At 36.7% G+C, this 20,382-nt stretch overlaps 4 protein-coding genes across 11 annotated transcripts; all 4 read left to right on the plus strand.

Annotated features, from left to right (window-relative positions):
• The first annotated feature begins 602 nt into the window (after positions 1-602).
• LOC137748280 (oxygen-evolving enhancer protein 1, chloroplastic) lies at positions 603-2,498 on the plus strand. The gene is made up of 2 exons (XM_068488408.2): positions 603-1,045; positions 1,583-2,498. Exons 1-2 carry the CDS (start codon positions 803-805, stop codon positions 2,336-2,338), a joined length of 999 nt encoding a protein of 332 aa, XP_068344509.2. The 5' UTR covers positions 603-802; the 3' UTR covers positions 2,339-2,498.
• A 1,400-nt stretch (positions 2,499-3,898) lies between these two features.
• On the plus strand, positions 3,899-6,257 carry LOC137748849 (CASP-like protein ARALYDRAFT_485429). 2 transcript variants are annotated; one of them, XM_068489038.2, is made up of 4 exons: positions 3,899-4,345; positions 5,551-5,683; positions 5,777-5,846; positions 5,974-6,257. In XM_068489038.2, the coding sequence occupies exons 1-4, from the start codon at positions 4,215-4,217 to the stop codon at positions 6,063-6,065; spliced, it is 426 nt and encodes a 141-aa protein (XP_068345139.2). In that variant the 5' UTR covers positions 3,899-4,214; the 3' UTR covers positions 6,066-6,257. The 2 variants fall into 2 exon arrangements, with proteins under 2 accessions (XP_068345139.2, XP_068345138.2); XM_068489037.2 differs by having other exon boundaries at positions 3,901-4,345; positions 5,777-6,257.
• Positions 6,258-7,211: 954 nt separating this feature from the next.
• On the plus strand, positions 7,212-13,247 carry LOC137749061 (pentatricopeptide repeat-containing protein At2g22410, mitochondrial-like). Of its 7 annotated transcripts, none has more exons than XR_015956789.1 (5): positions 7,212-9,334; positions 9,785-10,099; positions 10,194-10,306; positions 10,409-10,480; positions 10,624-10,686. XR_015956789.1 is itself a non-coding variant. In XM_068489244.2 (2 exons), the coding sequence occupies exon 1, from the start codon at positions 7,330-7,332 to the stop codon at positions 9,319-9,321; it is 1,992 nt and encodes a 663-aa protein (XP_068345345.2). In that variant the 5' UTR covers positions 7,212-7,329; the 3' UTR covers positions 9,322-9,334; positions 9,785-10,180. The 7 variants fall into 7 exon arrangements, 1 of the variants encoding a protein (XP_068345345.2); XR_015956792.1 differs by having other exon boundaries at positions 10,194-10,280; positions 10,624-10,673; XR_015956781.1 differs by lacking the exons at positions 9,785-10,099; positions 10,194-10,306 and adding an exon at positions 13,048-13,247 and having other exon boundaries at positions 7,212-9,281; positions 10,624-10,737.
• A 3,409-nt stretch (positions 13,248-16,656) lies between these two features.
• LOC137748208 (uncharacterized) lies at positions 16,657-17,460 on the plus strand. Its single transcript, XM_068488320.2, has one exon. It carries the CDS (start codon positions 16,773-16,775, stop codon positions 17,247-17,249), a length of 477 nt encoding a protein of 158 aa, XP_068344421.2. The 5' UTR covers positions 16,657-16,772; the 3' UTR covers positions 17,250-17,460.
• The last annotated feature ends 2,922 nt before the right edge of the window (positions 17,461-20,382 follow it).

Genomic DNA, 20,382 nt, shown 5'->3' on the forward strand with positions numbered 1-20,382 from the left:
TGAAGTTACAGCGATAATCCTTGAAGGATATTTATTGATCGCACACAGTACATGTATCTTTAAAGTTTACTAAGAAATTTTGAAAACCAAATACTATTATGACGATAATGTTGTCCTAATGTAGTTACTGCATCAACTACCTAAATCCTAAATCTAAATATATGCATGAACGATAGTAGTGAAAACTTCACCCTTGAGGTGGTTGATATCTTGGATGACAGACCTAATTCTCCCAGAAAATTGTGTTTTGCCGTTAATTATGTTGATGAGAACTTGTATATTCCTTCCACTTGAACATGATTCAAACCCTAGATGTTAATATCTAATTGTCTATCTACAGAATAGATCTTAGATAATGATACCTAATTGAAATTGAGAGTGAAACAAAAATTTTTAACGTAAAATCTTCTAATTTTTTCATTCATTATGTGTTAGTAAACGTTAAATACGTCAAAAATTAGAGCGACACTCCTACATTTTATATTGTCATTCTGGATAAGTAACCACGTACTAAGCCTAATGTAGACAAATAAAACGTTGAAGTTTGGAACCTGTGGAGTAGGAGGCCAATGATATATGAACTTGCTTGTCTGACCACTAGTATCTTTATCCCAAATGAAAAACTTGCCACTTGGCTTCCAACACATCCAAACCCTCTACCTTCATACCACCAATCACAGCAAGCCTTATCCTATCCGTTTTATCTTACTCCCACCAACTAACTCCCCATTTGCCACACAAAAACGCTTCCAAATACTCAAATTATTGTGTGAGAGATCACAAAAAAATAGTGAACACAACCATGGCAGCCTCCCTCCAAGCAGCTGCTACGCTCATGCAGCCGACCAAGGTCGGCATGTCGGCGAGGACCAGTGTGCAACTGAGGTCCTCTCAGAGTATCTCCAAGGCCTTTGGCTTGGAGCCATCTGCTTCTGCTAGGCTCACTTGCTCTTTGCAATCTGATCTCAAGGACTTAGCTCACAAGTGCCTTGATGCATCCAAGATTGCTGGATTTGCTCTTGCTACTTCCGCTCTCGTCGTTTCGGTATGACATGCTAACTCCATTTCACTCCATTTCACTCCTTAGTTTCTTGCTTCATGTGATTGAAATTGTGGTGTAGAAGTAGAACAATGACTAAGTTGTTTGCATTTGAACTTTTGTGAATTTATGTTTACTAGTAGTATTTACTCGTTAATATGAACTATAGTTAGGCGGTAAGTTTGGACTAGTTGAATACGCAACTCTGTGGCAATATCGACATGTTCTCCATTAATTTGTTAGAATTGGATCGTCTCACCAGACGTGAGTAATATTCGTTTTAGATGTATGACATGTTATGTTGTTTGGATCACAATCTGAATCGCATATCATATGTACCTATGCTCATCTAATAATTGGGATTGAAAACCTATCAAACATAATGCAGCATCACTTGATTTTATATAGTATGGATATAAATATCACTATTTCAATTTAGTTTGACAGTTTGACAACAACTTAGGTAACGTGATCATCGGATTCCTTTTTATTATTAAGCAAGATTGACATTTGGTCATTCTTGGCCAACACTTTGTGTTTCAGGGAGCAGGTGCAGAGGGAGCTCCAAAGAGGTTGACCTTCGATGAAATCCAGAGCAAGACCTACTTGGAAGTGAAGGGAACAGGAACTGCTAACCAATGCCCAACCATCGACGGAGGATCCGAAGCATTTGCCTTCAAACCCGGCAAGTACACTGCCAAGAAGTTCTGCCTAGAGCCAACATCCTTCACTGTTAAGGCAGAGAGTGTGAGCAAGAACGCTCCACCAGAGTTCCAAAACACCAAGCTCATGACCCGCCTAACCTACACCCTTGATGAGATCGAAGGACCTTTCGAAGTTGCTCCAGATGGCACCATCAAGTTCGAAGAGAAAGACGGCATTGACTACGCTGCAGTGACAGTCCAGCTCCCGGGAGGCGAGCGCGTGCCCTTCCTCTTTACCATCAAGCAGCTGGTAGCCTCTGGCAAGCCCGAAAACTTCACAGGAGAGTTTCTAGTACCATCATACCGTGGATCCTCTTTCTTGGACCCCAAGGGAAGAGGAGGATCCACTGGTTATGACAATGCGGTCGCACTGCCGGCAGGAGGCAGAGGAGACGAGGAGGAGCTGGCAAAGGAGAACACCAAGAATACAGCAGCATCGAAGGGGAAGATAACACTGAGTGTGACAAAGACCAAGCCTGAGACTGGTGAGTTGATTGGGGTGTTCGAGAGCCTTCAGCCATCCGACACTGACTTGGGAGCCAAGACTCCCAAGGATGTCAAAATCCAGGGAGTTTGGTATGCTCAGCTTGATTAGTTTCGTTTTCCTCTATGTATTAATGGTGATTCTGGGTTTCAGATTTTGCTATAAATTAAAAAGGTGTTGCTCAACTCTCTTTGTATCCCAACTGAACAACAAGCACTGAGATCACTCAGATCATTATCTTCTTGTATATTATCATGCCTATTATCTTGTATGTATTATCTTTCTTGTATATTATCTTTTAAGGAGTCAAACTTCTTTGACGGTAAATCATTATACGTCAAAATTTGACGTGCGCAAAAACTGTTTCTTTTATAGATGCGCCAGACAGCGATTTGCAGAGAAAAAGTAACGAGCGATACTGATTAGAATAAATTATGGCCATCGACATGATCTTTTTACGCTAATTGCTTTCTCATGTCCTTTTATATGGTTGGTGAGCCACACAAATTTGACATTTGGACTGAGCGGCATGCATTTGGTAGTATTCTCTTCATGATTGTCAAACTTTTAAAAGAAAAAAAAAATGAGTGATTATAATTCTCTGTGTTTTGTATGGCAAAACTTGAAAGTAATTATATTATATTCATATATGAAATAATATTTAAACCCTCTATGAAAGAGACCATTGAACCATGATATTTGGGAAATTATTATATATTAGATTATCTTAAATCAAAAGCAACAAACATTTAATTAAATATTAATTTTTCAATGGACGTTGTTTTCGTCTCAATTTTTATAATATTACTAGTAAAATGATGTGGTTTGGGTAAAAAGATAACATGTTGACAAAGCTAGATTCATGTAGACTTTAAAAATAATAGAGAAGAAAAACTAAATTAAAAAAAAAAAACAGTTTAGTAATATTTTTTTTGTCGCTCATAAGTAGAGGGTTAAATTTTGACTTACATGAATGATAAAGATGTATAATATCAATGTTAAGTTTGAAATCTAATTATATTTGACTTATCGTCTTCTTTCACTTGTAAATGACAGTAAAGTCATAAACCAATTGGATTGTGTTCATGAAGATTAAATACATGTTAAGTGAGAAATGAAGTTTGTCAAGTTTCATTTGAGCTTTGTACTACTTTTTGGTTCTTTTGTATCCAACATGTATTAAAATACACTTGTCAATTAATCATGCAAAATAAAACAAAGACATATAATAGCAAATTTAAGGTCAATTCCCTTACTTTAGATGCTTTGATTCAAAGAACCTTATTGGGGGAAAAAAATAAATAAATAAAGAGAAGGAAAAAAAAACACTATTTTTATCCACCTAATAATTTTTGGGTTTTGCTCTAATGATTGAGAAGTTACTGATACATCATGGCGTGCCAATGAAATACGAATATATAGATAAAATTTACATATGTTTTTATTTCATTGGCGTACGAACGCCACTATGATTGTATATCTATGTCATATAGTCACTCTCGATGATTAAACTTTTTTAAACTTATTTAGGATTAAACCCTAAGTAAATAAAAATATAAAATTCGCTTATAATAATAATAATAATAAATGAAGTGGGATGAAATGGAGGACAAGATGCCACACGCCCTACCTGCCGGAAAAGAACATTAAACTACTTATGCCCAAATGAAGGAGAAGATGCCAAAGCCAACGCCAAAAACCCACCAAAACTGCGTACCCTTTACGTCCCTCTCACTTTTCTTTTCTTTTCTCCCAAACACTCCTTTTCCTTCACAATTCACCACAACGATTCACATTCCCATTACCATTCTTCCCACCAGAGCAAGTCCTCCTCTCCCCCTTCAAAACCCAGTTCCCATATTTCCCCACAATTATTTGGAACTCCACTTTCGTCACAATTATTTGGTCATGTGGCTGAGAAGAATTGTTCTTGAATTTCGTTTACCATGAGGAGTTCTTGTTGCTGGTGCTGCATGCAATTGCAAACATGGATGAACTGCCGGGGTCGTTGGGAACCAGCGCCAGCTTGGCTCTGCGATTCGGGCAGACCATCTTCTCCACTGCCTCCCTTCTCTTCATGTGCTTGGACGTCGAGTTCTACAGCTACACCGCTTTCTGGTACTTTCGAATTCTTCGAATTTGGAGTTTCTTAGTTGAATTTCATCCGACCCTTTTGTGATTTTGACTTGTTGTTCAATACCCATGTCTCTGTTTCTGAATTTGATGGCAATTCTGTTGTGATTTCTTGGGCTGGATATTGACTTTTGGCTTTGTTAAGAACTGGAAACTGTGTTTCTGTAAAGATCATATGGAGATTGAACTGGTTAAAATTTAACATATTCTATACATGCAAAAGATTATAATAATATATAGTTGGGCTTACTGATGAAGAATCTTCAGTATATGCTATTGTTTCTAAGTTTCTCCTAATTGAGCAACTAAATATGTTGGAATTTTTGTAGAGAATGAACTGTTTAGGACTCTGTAATTCACTATCGAATTTTCTATGTCGATGGGAAGGTTTACTTTGTATGTTTGTTTGAATCAAACCTAGAGATTATGTTAGTTCTAGTTTTTAGCAGCTTTGAAGTCATTAGAACATTGTAGAGCATCAAAACTGCTTCTTGATAGAATTAACTGGTTTTATGGCCCGTAAGATGTGAATCTTGATTCGAAACAAAAAACTCTTGAACAGAGAATTGGAAGCAAAATCTTTCAGCCTTCAAACATTATAGTGTAAACTCTCATGGAAATGAAAAGACTGTAAACTCTCATTGCAGAACATTGTGGTATCATCTGCTCTTAGTTGACTTTTTTTCCTTTTTCTCACAAAGCTAATTTTGCACGTCTGTTTTTGCTGGTCATTGACTTAGTCTTTAAGAATTTATGCTCTAATGATATGTCCAAAGAAGTCTACTGTGTTCACCTGTATGTGTTGCTTCCATTGCTCCAAATGTACTTCCAATCAATAACCTCACCCTGAACTTGGCCTTATTGGTGTGTCTTCTCGAACCTGTAAAATATTGCCATCTCTAAAAGTCTTCTGGTGAAGAGCTAGAAATTTTAACAGTTAAGAACTTTTCAACTTCTAAAACCTAATGAATTCAAGTCACTTTTCCTGCAACGTTTGTTTCTTCATGTGCTAATCTGTAAACTGAAATGATTCTATGGTGCTATTTGAATTGTCCATTATAACCATTATCAGATTTATGTTGTCTCGGTTATTTCACGTTTGCAAAATGAAGGAGATGAAAATGCTCAACGAGAACTCTTTCAGTAATATATAGTAGTAACTCTTACCATTGCTTGTGTTGGCGTTGCAGCTATTTGGTGACGGTAATGGGTTTGGTAGTTCCGTGGAGCATGACGTTGGTGATCGTTGATGTCTACTCTGTCTTCTTTAGATGTTTGCCTCGTCGACCAAGAATAACTACAGTAATTATTTTAGGAGACTTGGTATGTGTTTTTGTCTATAAACTTATTTATCTCATTAAGAACAAATTCTTCGTTTTCCCAACTTAAGAATATATTATGTTTGTTTCATCACAGGCGTTGTCGTATCTCTCACTCGCAGCAGCTTGCTCGACGGCTAGTACCACAAATCTCCTACTTTATCTTGGTAGATCCTACTGCCCCGCCAAGTTATGCACTAGATATCAGTTATCTGCTGCGATGGCTTTCCTTTCTTGGTTTCTTTCACTAGGTTCCTCTCTATTCAATCTTTGGCTTCTTCCTTCTTTGTAAAGGTCTTGCCGGCTGTTGTCGTATACAGAAAATGAGCTCCGCCGAGATTGAAACAATCCTGTCATATGCAGAAACTTTTAGGAGATACAAATAGAGTCGTTCTGAGATGAAGCTTAGAGAAATGTATATTACAAAGTTGTTTTGTTGAGTTGTATTTTATGAAGAAAGAATAAGTTTTTCTAGTCACTTGTAAATGCAAGTGACACCTGTAACCATATTTGCAAGAAGCTTTTGTTGAAATATCCCATAAAATAAGGGTTTAAATACCCAACTCTACTCCAACTAATACTGAAGCCTTTTTTGTGATAAATCCCTACACCTGGCGGACTGTGCAGGTGGTAATTAACAAGTTGGGGACAATACCGAAGCCTTCTTTGGCTCGTCTTTCTGATAATTTTTCATGGTATCAGAGCCAAGGACAATGATGGTGGGTCCCTTGGCCTCGCGTGTAGGGTGATTTCCCTTGACTTCACGTCCTACGTGTGACCCACTAATTGATTCCATGTGAAGGGGTGTGTTGAAATATACTCCAAGATAGTGGGTCCCTTGGTCCCGCCTGTAGGGTGAGTTCTCTTAGCTCTATATGGTTGCCGATGTGTGAATCTTCTACGTGTGACCCACTAATTGGGTCTCACATGAGGGGGCATATTGAAATATACTCCATGATGGTGGGTCCCTTGGCCCCATGTGTAGGGTGAGTTATCTTGGCTCTACGTGGTTGCTGATTTGTGGATCTTCTATGTGTGACCCACTAATTGGGTTTTATGTGAAGGGGCGTGTTGAAATATCCCACATGGACTGTATTTCTGTGAAAAGAAGAGTTTAAATATCATAACTCCACTCTAACTAATACCGATGCCTTTTGTAATAAAATCTCACACCGGACGAATTATGTAGGTGGTAATTATCAAGTTGGGGACAATATTGATGTTGTTGGAAGTGGACCTTTAGCTCGTCGCTCTGATAATTCAACAAGTTTACATATGGGTCATTTGGTTTAGAACATATAACACTAACATTATGAATGGCACCATTGTGGGTTGCACTTTCTTTATATTTAATATGTTTGGTTATTAGACTCTCAATTTAAATCGTACATTCAAATAAAAATTAATAATATGGCTTTGTTTTTTAGGCGATATTCATTTTAGTGAAGAAGGATTCAAATTAAGCTTGCACAATGATTCGGTTATAATAATTAGATATCAAATTTAATCATGTGAGTTTGGAGATCTTCCATACAAATTAAAGGCTAGTTGTTTTTGCAACATGATATTTTTCAACCCAAACAAAAAACAAGGTATCTTTGTAATTCATAATACCGTTACATTTACCTCCAACCCAAAATTCCAACGGCCATGTTCTTCACTCCCAAAAATCCGACCGTTGCTTCCCGCTTCTTTCACTCTCTACACCCCACTCTCCCTTCAAAGCCCACCAATTTCGCCCACAAATTCAAAAACTCCACTCACCAAACCCTGCACCTTCTCCTTGAGCAATGCTCCTCCATGAGAGAACTCAAACAGCTCCACGCCCAAATCATTCTCCACAGCCTCACAAACGAAAACCTCACGCTCGGAAAACTCATATCATTCTGCTCCGTCTCCGATCCCAGAAATCTCCACTACGCCCAGCTTGTGTTCGACCAAATTCCTGAACCAAATAAGTTTATGTACAATAGTCTTATAAGGGGTTACTCAAATAGTGATGACCCATTTAAGGCTTTTTCACTCTACTGCCAAATGGTTGGTTCAGGTCTTTCACCGAACGAGTTCACGTTGCCCTTTGTGCTCAAGGTTTGCGTGGGACAGTCCGCGTATTGGGAAGCCGTGGCTGTTCATGGCCAGGCTATTAAACTAGGAATTGGGTCTCAAGTTTGCGTGCAAAATGCCCTTATAGCTGTCTATAGTGTTCGTGGGTTGATCCGGTGTGCTCAGAATGTGTTTGATGATATGTCTGAGAGGAGTCTGGTTTCATGGAATTCAATGATCGGTGGCTATGCTAGAATGGGTTCGTGCAAGGAGGCTCTGTTGTTGTTTAGGGAGATGAGAGATTTGGGCGTTGAGCCTGATAAGTTTACTTTGGTTAATTTACTCTCTGTTTGTTCACAAGCTTGTGATTTGGAATTGGGAAGATATGTGCATCGTTTTATTGAGGTTAGTGGGATTGAAATTGACCAAATTGTGAGAAATGCTCTTCTGGATATGTATGCCAAGTGTGGGCATTTGCACATGGCACGAACAATTTTTGATCAAATGACCCACAAAAATGTGGTTTCCTGGACGTCAATGGTTAGAGCATACACTAAACATGGGCTCATTGAATTTGCCCAGGAGTTTTTCAACCAGATGCCACATAAAAATGTGGTTTCTTGGAATTCACTGATCTCATATTATGTCCGGGAAGGCCAGTGCAGGGTGGCTTTGGATCTATTCCAGAAAATGCTTAATTCCAGTGTGGTGCCTGATGAGGCTACCTTGGTTTCCGTCCTTTCAGCCTGCAGTCAAATTGGCGATTTGGTCATTGGAAGGAAAACCCATAATTACATTTGCAACAGCAATATTGCACCCAGTGTAACTCTTTTTAATTCCCTTATGGACATGTATGCAAAATGCGGTGCTGTTGAATTTACCATGGACATCTTTGTTCTGATACCAGAAAAGAATGTAGTATCATGGAACATCATTATCGGGGCCCTTGCATTGCACGGTCGCGGATCAGAATCAATCAGGATATTCGAACAGATGCAAGCAGGTGGAATCTGGCCGGATGAAATCACCTTCATCGGACTGCTTTCTGCTTGCAGTCACGGTGGTCTTCTAGACTTAGGGAGACATTACTTTGAAAAAATGAAGTCTACTTACAGAATATCACCTGAAATTGAGCACTATGCTTGCATGGTAGATCTGCTGGGGCGAGCGGGACTTTTAGAAGGAGCAATGAGGCTGGTAAGAGGAATGCCAATGAAGCCTGATGTTGTCATTTGGGGTGCTTTACTTGGTGCTTGTAGGATCCATGGAAATGTGGAATTGGGAAAGCTGATTCTAAAGCAGCTGTTGGAGTTGGAACTGCATGGTTCTGGGCTTTATGTACTTCTAGCAAACATATTTGGGGAAGCGCACAGATGGGAGGATGTTAAGAACATCAGGAAACTAATAAAAGACGGCAGATCCATGAAGAGTAGAGCAGTGAGCTCGATTGAAATTGATGGCCGTGTTTATGAATTTACGGTTGATGACAAGAGACATGAAACTTCAAGCAGTATATACTCGATGCTTGATCAATTAACAGATCATCTGAGGCCTACTGGGTATGCTCCAAGTGCGATTTTGGATATTGAAGAATCATAGTTCTACTTTATCTGTAAGTTAGAACCGTTACACTCTGATAATTATTTATACTTTTAATTGTTTTTATATGAAGTGACTTGCAAGAAGCCAATGCCTGCTTCTGTTTTCCATACCAAACCCAGTCGGGAGAAACTCACCTTAATTAAAAATAACCATGCTTTTAGAATTCAAGATAAAGGTTTGTTTAAATGTCAAGTCATTAGCACCGCCTGACCGACGTTACAAGTGTTGATCTAATTTTTGGTTACTTACTTTGACAAGGTCTTAGGCAATAGAACTGGAAACTTACTCCTTTGAGTTCTAAAGTTGAGTGTGTGAAAGGCAAAAGTGCCAAGAAAGTAACTTGCAACTGATAATATGAAACTAAAAGTATCATTGAAATTCTAGTTGATCTAAGTAGGATATACAGCATATGATCATCATTGAAATTATAGCTAACATGAAATTTTACTGCAACTTGAAGTAGGATATACACCTTTTGACCACGGAGCAAGTAGAAATATCTTCTACAAAAAGGTTTCTTCCTTTCAGGGCGTTGATTAAGTGTACGAAACAGAGCTTGAGCACCTGGATTTAGACTTCTATCTAGTTTGAGAGCATGTCAACCATGCAGAAAGAACCTAATACCGACTGATGCATCATGGTCGTTGCTAATAGGTTACTTGGTGAGTTCGAAAATTGTAAAAAATACAATGAAAATCCTTAAAAAATACTACTGTACGAACTGTTAGGGAGTAGTGAAACTTGGAAGGATCAAGGATGCACACCGAACATGCAGGTCACCTTGTTTTCGTTTTTAACCAGCTATGGCAACTTCTTTCTGTATTTTTTTTCTTGAGAATAATAATCTGTTTTCCTTTTCATGTCTTCAGAACTTCATGTCAAACTGCAGCTAATAGGCATATATATGTACGTATGGGAACAACTGAAACTTCCATACAAGTTTCATTGAATCGAATGTAGGGAATACAATGAAGTATTAACAGTAATATTTTGCTCATTTTTATGCTATCCGATTGTAGGTAGATTTAGTGATTTACTGAAATATTTTTGGATTAAAGGGCATTATCCAATCCTTTTGCTGCAGTTCAACAAAAAGGACAAAACCCAAGATCCAATCTTGCAAGGAAAGAAGAAGGAAAGCCACATCCAATCCAAGGTATCTCATTTCTTCTATATTTTTAATGATCTCAATCGTCCTGTCGAATTCATAGGACGAGTAGAGGACAAAAATTCTTTGTATTTGTTGAAAATTTGTTCAATTATTTCGTACTGCATTCTTTGTATTCTTTGGTTATGCAGATTGCAGAACCAATTTGACCAAAGCTCGAGTCTTTCCAAATCTTAAGGAGCTAAGGAGAGGTGGGGCCTGACAGCCATGCATGGATAAAGTGCTCTGGATCAAGTACCTTCATGGTAATGACCTTGCCCTACTTTTTTTTATCAACTTTCTGCAATCTGCACTGATAAAAATAATGCTAAAGCGATATGTTGTCCAACCTTTAAAAATGTTCAAATCTAACATCTAGGGTTTAAGTATTAGTTAGATCGGATTCTTTTCCAGGGTTTTGTCTGAATTCATAATCCACACATAATTGAGTAGGATTTGCTTTTATCCGGTTGGTGGGGTTCATTGTTTGTGTTGCCAACATCTCTGCTTCAAAATTCAATTAATTTACTAAACAAAAGAAAATAAAGTCCAAGCCAGAAATAAAAGAATGCAAATCTCATAACTCATTCAAAACAATAATTTCTTATTAGAAAATTGATCCTGAATCTGAATATATTGTTTCTTTATATATAATCCGGCCATGAAGCACAGGTTAGAGAATGGGGAGTCGGTAATGTGTTGGTAACATCGTAGTGTGTTCTTTCATTAATAAAGAACGAATGTCTTACGTAAAGAGTACTTGTATTTATATATGGGAGTTTTAACAAAAAACTCACGGTACTGTTCACTTTAACGAAAAACCACATTTTTACATTAAAAAGTCAAACCTGGTACTATTCATTTTACCTTTTATTTTGTCTTTATTATTAAAACTCAAAACTTTGAAGTCGTTTTCATTAGTTTTCATTTTATATATACATCTAGGCCTTAGCCCAAATGAAAGCAGCGCCCAAAACAACATATATTTCCAAGATGGGCTCATATACAGACAAAAGGGCCAGCAAAGATTTGAGAGGGAGAGGGTGGTGAGAAGGGAACAGAAAAGGTCATTTGTCAAAATAATTAAGCTTTTTAATGACAAATGATTAAAAACACAAAAGATTGTTTCTTTTTAAATAAATTAACTAAATGATTAAAAAGCACAAAGGGCATTGGGTGTTAGACATAATTTTTGGGGTCAAAAAGTGCATGATTGAAGCGCTTATTTTAAGAGGGATACATGCATGACTATTTTGGTGGGCAACTTGGAGGGGTGCAGAAGAACGCTAAGAAGCTTCAAGGAAAGAAGGTTTAGGGAATTGATGTGGGACATTTTAATAATTAAGGCCCATAAAGTGAGGTTGATAATTATAATAATTATAATCAAAACCCGAACAATTAGTTAGTAATCTTTCTGACAAACTATGGGGTTTTAGCGGTTTTGGGTTTATTAAATTTAATTAAGCATACAAGGGGGCCAAGTGGGTAGCTCTTTGTTCTAAAATATAAGACATATTAACATGTGTAAAAAAGAATTAACAAAGACCATCACAATCCACGAACTCCATTGCCTGTGTGGTATTGTCAGGGTTTGAGCCCCTTGCTGACAGAAAATTTAATAAAATGACTAAAATGATTTACGATAGACAAATACATGGTTCACTTCAATCAATTTTCATCATTAGGAACCAAACCGAAGATTCTCAGATACTATTTTGGCTAAAAAAATCAATATATTATTTCATTTATTTGCCAGTAGGTGCAGGATCCATAATTGGTGATCATTTTCTCTCTCTCTCTCTCTTCCAATAGAACTTGAGTATGCATGCCAAAATGGAAGAAATCCTGGATTTCCTGTTTTCTTTTCTTTTGTTTAAGAATGTGTTGAAATTAAGTGTGGATTTGGATGTCTTTATATCATTTGTCATACAAGCAAATTTAAAAACTCAACTCTCTCCTCCAACCACACTTTGAAGTTTAACCCTCTAAATATCCAAAATGTGAAAATTTTTACAATTACATTCCTTAAGTCAAAGTATTGATGTAACAATGTCCATGAAATTCAATGCCAATGGATTCATATAACATGCTTAATTGATGATAATGTATGTTGATGCAGGATTTGACATGCTATGCTGTTAAATTATGTATGTAAAATTGAATTATTTACTTCCATGCAAACTATTGAAATAATCTTCAAACTTATGAACAATTTAGATTCACCAATTCGATGAATGATAATATTGTATTGTCGTAGTATTTATATGGATATACACATTCAAATAAAAGTCTACTCAATGAATATTTTAGAATCAATAAAGGGGATGTTGATGACATATTGTCGTTGAATTTAACATGTTATGTTGTTAAATTATTTAATTATCTAATTTTATTATGATGTGTATATAATTTTTAGATTCATAATCTAACAACGTAAGAAGAAAGATAATAATTACAAGACAACATTCTAGTTATCATACATACGTAGTGATGGTAATTAAGTGATAGTGGCACAACAACACTAATAAACATATACAAGAATTGTAGTTAAAAGAGAGGAGGTTTGTGGATTGCAGGATGATAAGAGTCGCCGGGGAAGCAGGAAAGGGCGGCGGACTTTGGAAGCTTATTTAAGTTGAACGAAAGGAGGGCTGCATTGCGCCGGGATGCATGGGTGAGCATGCAGATTGCAGGCGCAGTCGGGGATCAAACCAGCAAACTCACGTCAGCTTACGCCACCGCTTGTTTTGTCGGATACTTGATTCATTGCCTTGCAATATATATATATATATATGAAGGGAAAGAAATCCATTTTTCATAAAAAAAAAAAAAAAAAAAAAATAGAGATATCCTCTCGATCGTTAGATTTGACTTTAATAAAAATTTTATGGTTGAGATTCTGTAGTCTGTGATTTAATCTTAACCATAGAATTTCATTAAAACCAAATCTAACGATCAAGATGATATTCTTATTTTTTTTTTTTTAAATGGAGATCTCTTAAATTAAAAGGTATATATATATATACACACATATATATTGTATGTACCATTTTAACGTCATTATATTATCTACTTATTAGTTATAGCTTGCTTGTTGCAGTTTTCATGGCTACTCTTTTCCACGTGCCTTCTCTCATGCATTGCAGCGACGCACCACCTCCTCCCGCACCCTGCCACGTTTCCATTTCTCTCGTTCATGCATTCCAATTTTATATTTTTCTTCTTTTTTGTTTGTTGGAATTTTCTCTGCCCTTGGAGTTGGGCCAAATTTTGAACAATGTGCCTGCAAAGTGCCACGGTGCAAAGAAAACGTTGCAAGTTCATCAGCCACCCACTCTCTCCTGGTCACCAATTATTCAGTCATTTTGTTGTCTCTGGGAAAAGACCCCATCTCTCTCCCCCCTAAATGGAATAGGATCTCCTTCTGATCTTATTTGTAAGAATTCGGATGATCAATTAATTTTATTCGTTTATCGTACATTGTATGATTAGAAATTATTTTAAATTTTAAATTTTAAATTGAATATAATTAGTATCTAAAAAAATTGACCACACGATCTATAATGAATGAACAAGATTGATTGATCTTTGAATCCCTACAAAAAGAATCTAGAAAGTATCCTTGTCCCCCATAAATTACAATTCCCCTGCAGATTTTGTCTGGGGAGTGGAGATGCTGGAGTGACATGAACCCTTTCATGCATGTGAAAAATCTCTGTCCAACAATTGGAGTTTTAGCAATGTGAATTGTATATGACAGATTTCGTTTGGTTTTTTGGGGGTCGCAATTAGAATAAAAAATTCGGACCCTTCTTACTTCTGGTTTTATGTTTGCGTTTCTAGGGTTAATGAGCCAAACGTATTATCTATGGAATTAGGCAGACATAAAACTTTACACTTATAGACGAAGAAAAATATTTTTTATCGTATTAAATATTTGTCATTTTCATATTAGTATATTAGTATACGTAAGATATGTCAAAAAAGAAAAAAAAAAAAACACACGTAGTTCTTATATTCACCCTAATACTTATCTTCACAAATATCTGCATGGTTTTTTTTTTTTTTTTCAACTTTTCTGTGTTGTTTGCAGGGGTAACTTTGTAAGGAGAAGCATCTTGTGACTTTTTCTTCCATTCAAAAAAGTACTCAAAGTTCCTTTTACCTAGTGGAATCCATCCAAAAGTAGCACGTTAGCATATATAGGGCCATACACCTCTCAAAGTCTAATCTAACATCTAAAAACCCCCAAAGTTTAAGCATAAGTGACCAAAACCTTCAAGGCTAAGGAAGGCTAAGTTCCTAACATCTTTGGTAAGTCCAAATTATTCCAGGATTTGCCTTTTTTTTTACTTTTTTTTTTCCTTTTTGGTACAACGATATATTTCACATTAGGAGGAGGGGGAGTTCGGCTAAGCCACACAATAGGCAGCCTAATTTGGTATCGAATTCGCCATCCACGAGATTCGAACTTAAGACCTCTCACTTACAAGTGAAAATGAATAGCACCAAACAATAGTACTGAGTCTATTCACCAGGCAATAGTACTGAGTGGCTTCCAGGATTTGCTTTTAAACATTCTTTTTTGATATTTGCCTTCTTCCAATGGTTAATGGTTTTCACATTTCTGTGTTCTGGTTTTAATTCCATAGCAAATAAAATCCATGATTGTAATACTCTCTGCATTTTATTCTTTAAAAAGCAAAATTCTATCTGTTTCATGATTAATCATGATAAAAATTGAGATTAAATACTAATTAATTAGTTATAAAAACAATTGGTGGACCCATTATATTCAGAAAACAAACAAAATATATAATAAATAAATCTCTCACAACAAACACAAGGGGGAAGTGGAAAATATAATTGGAACCATATATTAATATTAGTACCCCCAGAAAAAAGGGGTTGATATATAATAGTAGTACCATCATGATCATGATCATAATCATGGTTAGGTGGGTCTCCCATTCCCATAATCCCATTATCCATGAAATGGCTTGCCAAGTTTAGCAGTTCTCCCCCTTTTTACAAGCATCCTTTGACATCACTCTCTACTTATAGAAACTGTGCTAATCTCATGACCAACCCTAGTCCCTACCCTTGTAATTTTATACAACCAAGAGGGCAATTTATCTAAGGATCCCAATTCCTTTTTTTTTTTTTTTTTTAGAAGTGATAAGTCTTTCATTGATCAAATAAAACAAAGAACATCACACTTTCTTAATGCAATTTTATGTTTATAAACGCAACAGAAAGAAAATTAAAACTTACTCCACATAAACCCATCTAACCAAACGAAAAGGTAATTCTTACGAAGATAAAACCTTGCACCATATGTTGATGATGAACTTGTAAAAGACGACGCTCATTCGGCAAGAAGCCTTGGTACGAGAATCTCGAAGATGTTCCTATAGTCCTTTGCTAAGCGAACAGACAACAAAACCACAACGCAATACAAAATAAACTCTTCAGTGTATGATTCCTCGATCATAGGAAAGATAAACTCACAAAGCCTAAGCCCTACGAGTCAAACATAACATTGTCAAGACACACAAGGTAACTATCATACCATCACACGAAGACTCTGCAATGACATAAAAACATGATTGTGAATCCCTCAAACCATTGAAAAAACCCCACAAAAGAAAGAACGCACCCATTCATTCATAGCTTGCAATCACCAACAAAAAAATCCTGAAATGAGTTACCTCCAATAAACGTCAAACTTCTTCCCCATAATCCTCACCAAATGCACAAATCGCAAAATTAACTTCTCGAGTTCGAATAACAATGGTCGATTTAAGATATAAAATTAACCAGTAAGTCATATATGTTAAAATTCTCTTCCTCGTAAATAACCCCAAAAGCCAAGACTAAAAGCCGGAGTGGGTGGCGGCAGGTGCTTTAACCGCAAGTTGATCCCAATTCCAAACTCTCAGAAAATATTTGACAAAAAAAAAAAAACAAAAACAAAAACAAAACAAAAAAAAAAAACTCTCAGAAAATCGATTACAACCTGTCACCACCACCAACTTACAGCCTGGCTGTGGCCAAGGCCCTCTGCCCACTGATCCAATAAAACAAGGCTGAGCTAAACGACAAATATCCTAAGTGGCATCCTGGTTCAAATTACGAGGGCCCACCACCCCTTCCTCTCTCTATATATTCACTCTCTTTCTTCTCTACACCCTCCGTGCTTCTCCCTCCTCCGAATTTCTCGTGCTGTCTCTCTAATTTCCCTCTCTAAAAATACACCTCAAATTCTCCGCCATTTTCCAACGATCCGAATTCGACCCAAATGGGTATTTGCAGCTCGTCCGGGTCCACCCAAGTGGCCACCGCCAAGCTGATTCTACAGGACGGAAATTTACAAGAATACCCGTACCCGGTAAAGGTTTCCTACGTGCTCCAAAAGAACCCCACTTGCTTCATCTGCAACTCCGACGAGATGGACTTCGACGACGTCCTTCAGCCCGTCAGTGATAACGAGGTGCTCCAGCCTGGACAGCTCTACTTTGCCTTGCCGCTCAGCTGGCTCAAGCACCCGCTGCAAGCGGAAGAGATGGCCGCATTGGCCGTAAAAGCCAGCTCCGCGCTTATGAAGAGTGGCGGCGAAAAATGTGGATGTCGCCGGAATTCGGTGTCTCCACAGATATTTTCCGGCGTGGAGGTGAAGGATCGCCGGAGAGTGGTGGCCAGTGGGGGGTCGAGGAGGCGGAGGGATAGTGGTGGAAAAGGACGGTTTGCGGCGGAGTTGAGTGCAATTCCGGAGTAGGGGTAGTTTGGGAAATAAGATGGGTAATTGTGTAAATAGATTGTAACGATCTGGATGTGATTAGTGGGTGGGTAGATTTGCTTAATTTTGTTTAGGAGTTTAATTTGTTTGTCCCCTAACCATTTTGGGGTGATGTTACAATTTTACCCTGGTGGTTTTGAGAAAATTGAATTAAAAAAAATAAAATAAAATAAAATGTTCACCATAAAAACGAGTATTTTGGTGTCCAAAATTTAAATTTGACAGAGCAGATGCATATACTTAATTAAATTAATTTTTGGAACACTGCGTACGTTACACTTAACCAAATATTAAATATTTAGATAGCAATCTCAACCAAATATTAGTTTATTTAGATAGTTATCTCAAATAATTAATGTGGTATTAAAAAATAATGTTGCAAATCAAAATAACTAAAAAGTAACAATCACGGAGTAGTAAACTAGTTGGGACAAATTTCAGATCTATATTTCACACAGAACGTTCGAGGGTTCGATTCTGGACGCTAGTGAATCACACTATAGTGCCCTGGAGAAGTTAAAATGTCTTTGTGAGCTTTTCGAGTCTAAAGATGATGAACTACCGTTATGAAGCCATTAGCTGGTCTGCTTTTTGGAGGGAAAAAAAAAAAAAAAAAACCCTAAAAGGGAGTATAGACAAAAGCAAAAACCAAAAGGGTACTTCTTTGTTTGTAGGAACCAAAATTGTACTTAAAATAATTTACTTGATGATGATTAACATAACTTTATACCATGTGTTTGGGAGAATTGAACAGCATATACTCTAATAAGAAGCAAGCCAAATCAATTTGAACTCAAAAAAGTTAAAAAAGTTAAATTCGAGCAGAGTAATATTCGGTTTGGCTCAACTCGTTAAAAGTGTTACTTATCATCTTGCTCATTTTGCTTTACACATAGGTGATGTTCATGCATGATTTGAGAAACTATCGGACAATTTTTGGGTCTATTACCCTCTTGATTTTTACTTAGTTGCATTTCTTATCCAAATTACATTTGCAATAGAAATAAAATCTACGATTCAAGTTTAAGGTTAATGCTTTGGGTAATTACATTTGAAACGAAGTAGTTTTAGACGCAAATCTAAGATTTAATTGGAATATGATTATGATAACATAATTTTTACAATGTGTGTAATTATATGTGAATGTACACTTTAACACTGGTGTATCCATAGACACATAACCAAAGGGAAAATAAGTTAATTATTTATCAAAGTAAATTATATAATTATTTATTTAGTTAATTAATTAATTAATTCAAAATATATGAATGATTATATCTTGGGGGAAGTTGCAACTTTCCTAAAACGGTATTTCATCTTTATATATTCACTGAACCCTTCGTCAAAGTACATCATAATTCCAAAGTATTCTTACTTCTCTAACTCATATCTTCCACACCGCATTATAAACTTCAGTGTCACGACGTCACTTTTTTAATCTTGTCTTAACTCTTTAACATCCGACCCCAATTTCCATCACATTGATGTGACACTAAAAAGTGAAGAAAACTAACGAAATGTTTAAAAAAAATTTAATTTTAATAAAAAATTATAAATAAATGCATAGTAAATTGTACTAAGAAAATGTAAAAATATAATTTTTTGTTAAAAATAAACAGTACTAAAAGTATTTCATTAAAACTCTCTGAAAAAGATTACCATGATAGATGATCGATGATCCATTATTTTGGGGTGTTTTGGGTACTTTACTAGATATCAGTAGAGCAATTACTTTATGGGTTGAAAAGCTGGGTCGTAGAAGACCACCAAAGGAGAGATAAGAAGCAAGTGGCAAAGGTGTTCAGATAATTAACAAGAGGCCGGTCACTTTTTGGACTTTGGTTTGGGGGTTGAATGTTGAAAATATTAGATATTTCTGTGATAGGGTTTGTGTGCATGGATGCTATAAAGATATTTGATGTCAACTACTTTATCTGTGTGTTTAAGTCACTGTGCTGACGGATATAAAGAAAGTGCTTTTACAATAAGTCACTTTTACGCGGAATCGGTACGAACTAGTAAGGAAAGAGACGGAGGATGAGGAGGAAAATGTCTAGATTAACTGGCAATTTGGCAGGTTAATCTCGATTAATTATATTCTTCACGAGGTTCAGTTTTATATATAGGGACCATGCATGCAGGCTGCTGATTAATTAAACAACGCGGTATTTGGTTAATTAGATTTGAAGGAACGAAAATTCTTTACAGCTGTGGTAGTAGAACTAGCACGTCGTTATTATAATTAATGATCATGCAATGTATGTGTGGTATATATGAGGGTTTTATCACACTTTTCTTTTGATTGATCAAAAAGAAATTTCGAGGATAAGGACATATCTCGATTTGGTAAGATTGATTGTTTAAAAACATAACATGTTAGGTTGCGTGGCAAGAGAATAGTTATATACTTGTATTTGAAACATGTTGACAACCTTAAGGGGGCGTTTGTTACGCCGGACTATCTCGGATTGGATTAGCTTCAAGGACTAAGCTGGACTGGCTTAGACTAGATTAAACTGGACTAAATTAGTGAAGCGTTTGGTGCAGTATTGGACTAAGAAGCTGGATAATAACAAATTCTAATATTATATTATTTAATATATAAATTATTAATATTTTATTATGATCTTATCTTTTTCTCCATCTTTTCCTACCATTTCCGTCCCACTCTCTTCCTCTTCTCTCAGTTCTTCGTCCCACCCTCTCCCTCTTTTTTTCCTCTCAGACCTCTCAATTCATGTCTCTTTCTCATTTCTGGTCAAACTCCTTATCGATTCCAGTCTCTATTTCTCTGTCCTCCCTCATTCTCTAGCTATGCGTTCTTCGAACGGAACCTCAAGGCTCCAATTTTCCCGACGAGTTGCAAGTTTCCCGATGTGTTTTCCAGCCAACCCTCGTTAAATTGGATGAAGTTAACACCGCCAAAAAATTCATCACCATCCCTGGACCGAGATCTTAGCTTTGCATGCTCGAATCTGTCATGGATTTGAAGAAGCCCAAACAGGTCGAGACTTCTAGGCCATTTTCCGGCCACATTCGACCACATTTTGGCCTCGATTCAGGTAGAATCGTAATCTTGTCACTCCCAGCTTCAATTTTGTATATTTTATAT

The sequence above is a fragment of the Pyrus communis genome, chromosome 2 (genome assembly GCF_041283825.1).
Source record: "Pyrus communis isolate YQ-2024b chromosome 2, ASM4128382v1, whole genome shotgun sequence".
NCBI classification, from domain to species: Eukaryota; Viridiplantae; Streptophyta; class Magnoliopsida; order Rosales; family Rosaceae; genus Pyrus; species Pyrus communis.

What these genes read in the sequence shown, in the direction of transcription:
- LOC137749061 (XM_068489244.2), top strand. Translation starts at nt 7,330, where the DNA reads ATGTTCTTCACTCCCAAAAATCCGACCGTTGCTTCCCGCTTCTTTCAC.
- LOC137748849 (XM_068489037.2), top strand. Translation starts at nt 4,215, where the DNA reads ATGGATGAACTGCCGGGGTCGTTGGGAACCAGCGCCAGCTTGGCTCTG. An exon ending in TACAGCTACACCGCTTTCTG is followed by an intron (nt 4,346 to 5,550) that starts GTACTTTCGAAT and finishes TTGGCGTTGCAG; the next exon opens with CTATTTGGTGACGGTAATGG. An exon ending in TAATTATTTTAGGAGACTTG is followed by an intron (nt 5,684 to 5,776) that starts GTATGTGTTTTT and finishes GTTTCATCACAG; the next exon opens with GCGTTGTCGTATCTCTCACT.
- LOC137748208 (XM_068488320.2), top strand. Translation starts at nt 16,773, where the DNA reads ATGGGTATTTGCAGCTCGTCCGGGTCCACCCAAGTGGCCACCGCCAAG.
- LOC137748280 (XM_068488408.2), top strand. Translation starts at nt 803, where the DNA reads ATGGCAGCCTCCCTCCAAGCAGCTGCTACGCTCATGCAGCCGACCAAG. An exon ending in CTTCCGCTCTCGTCGTTTCG is followed by an intron (nt 1,046 to 1,582) that starts GTATGACATGCT and finishes TTTGTGTTTCAG; the next exon opens with GGAGCAGGTGCAGAGGGAGC.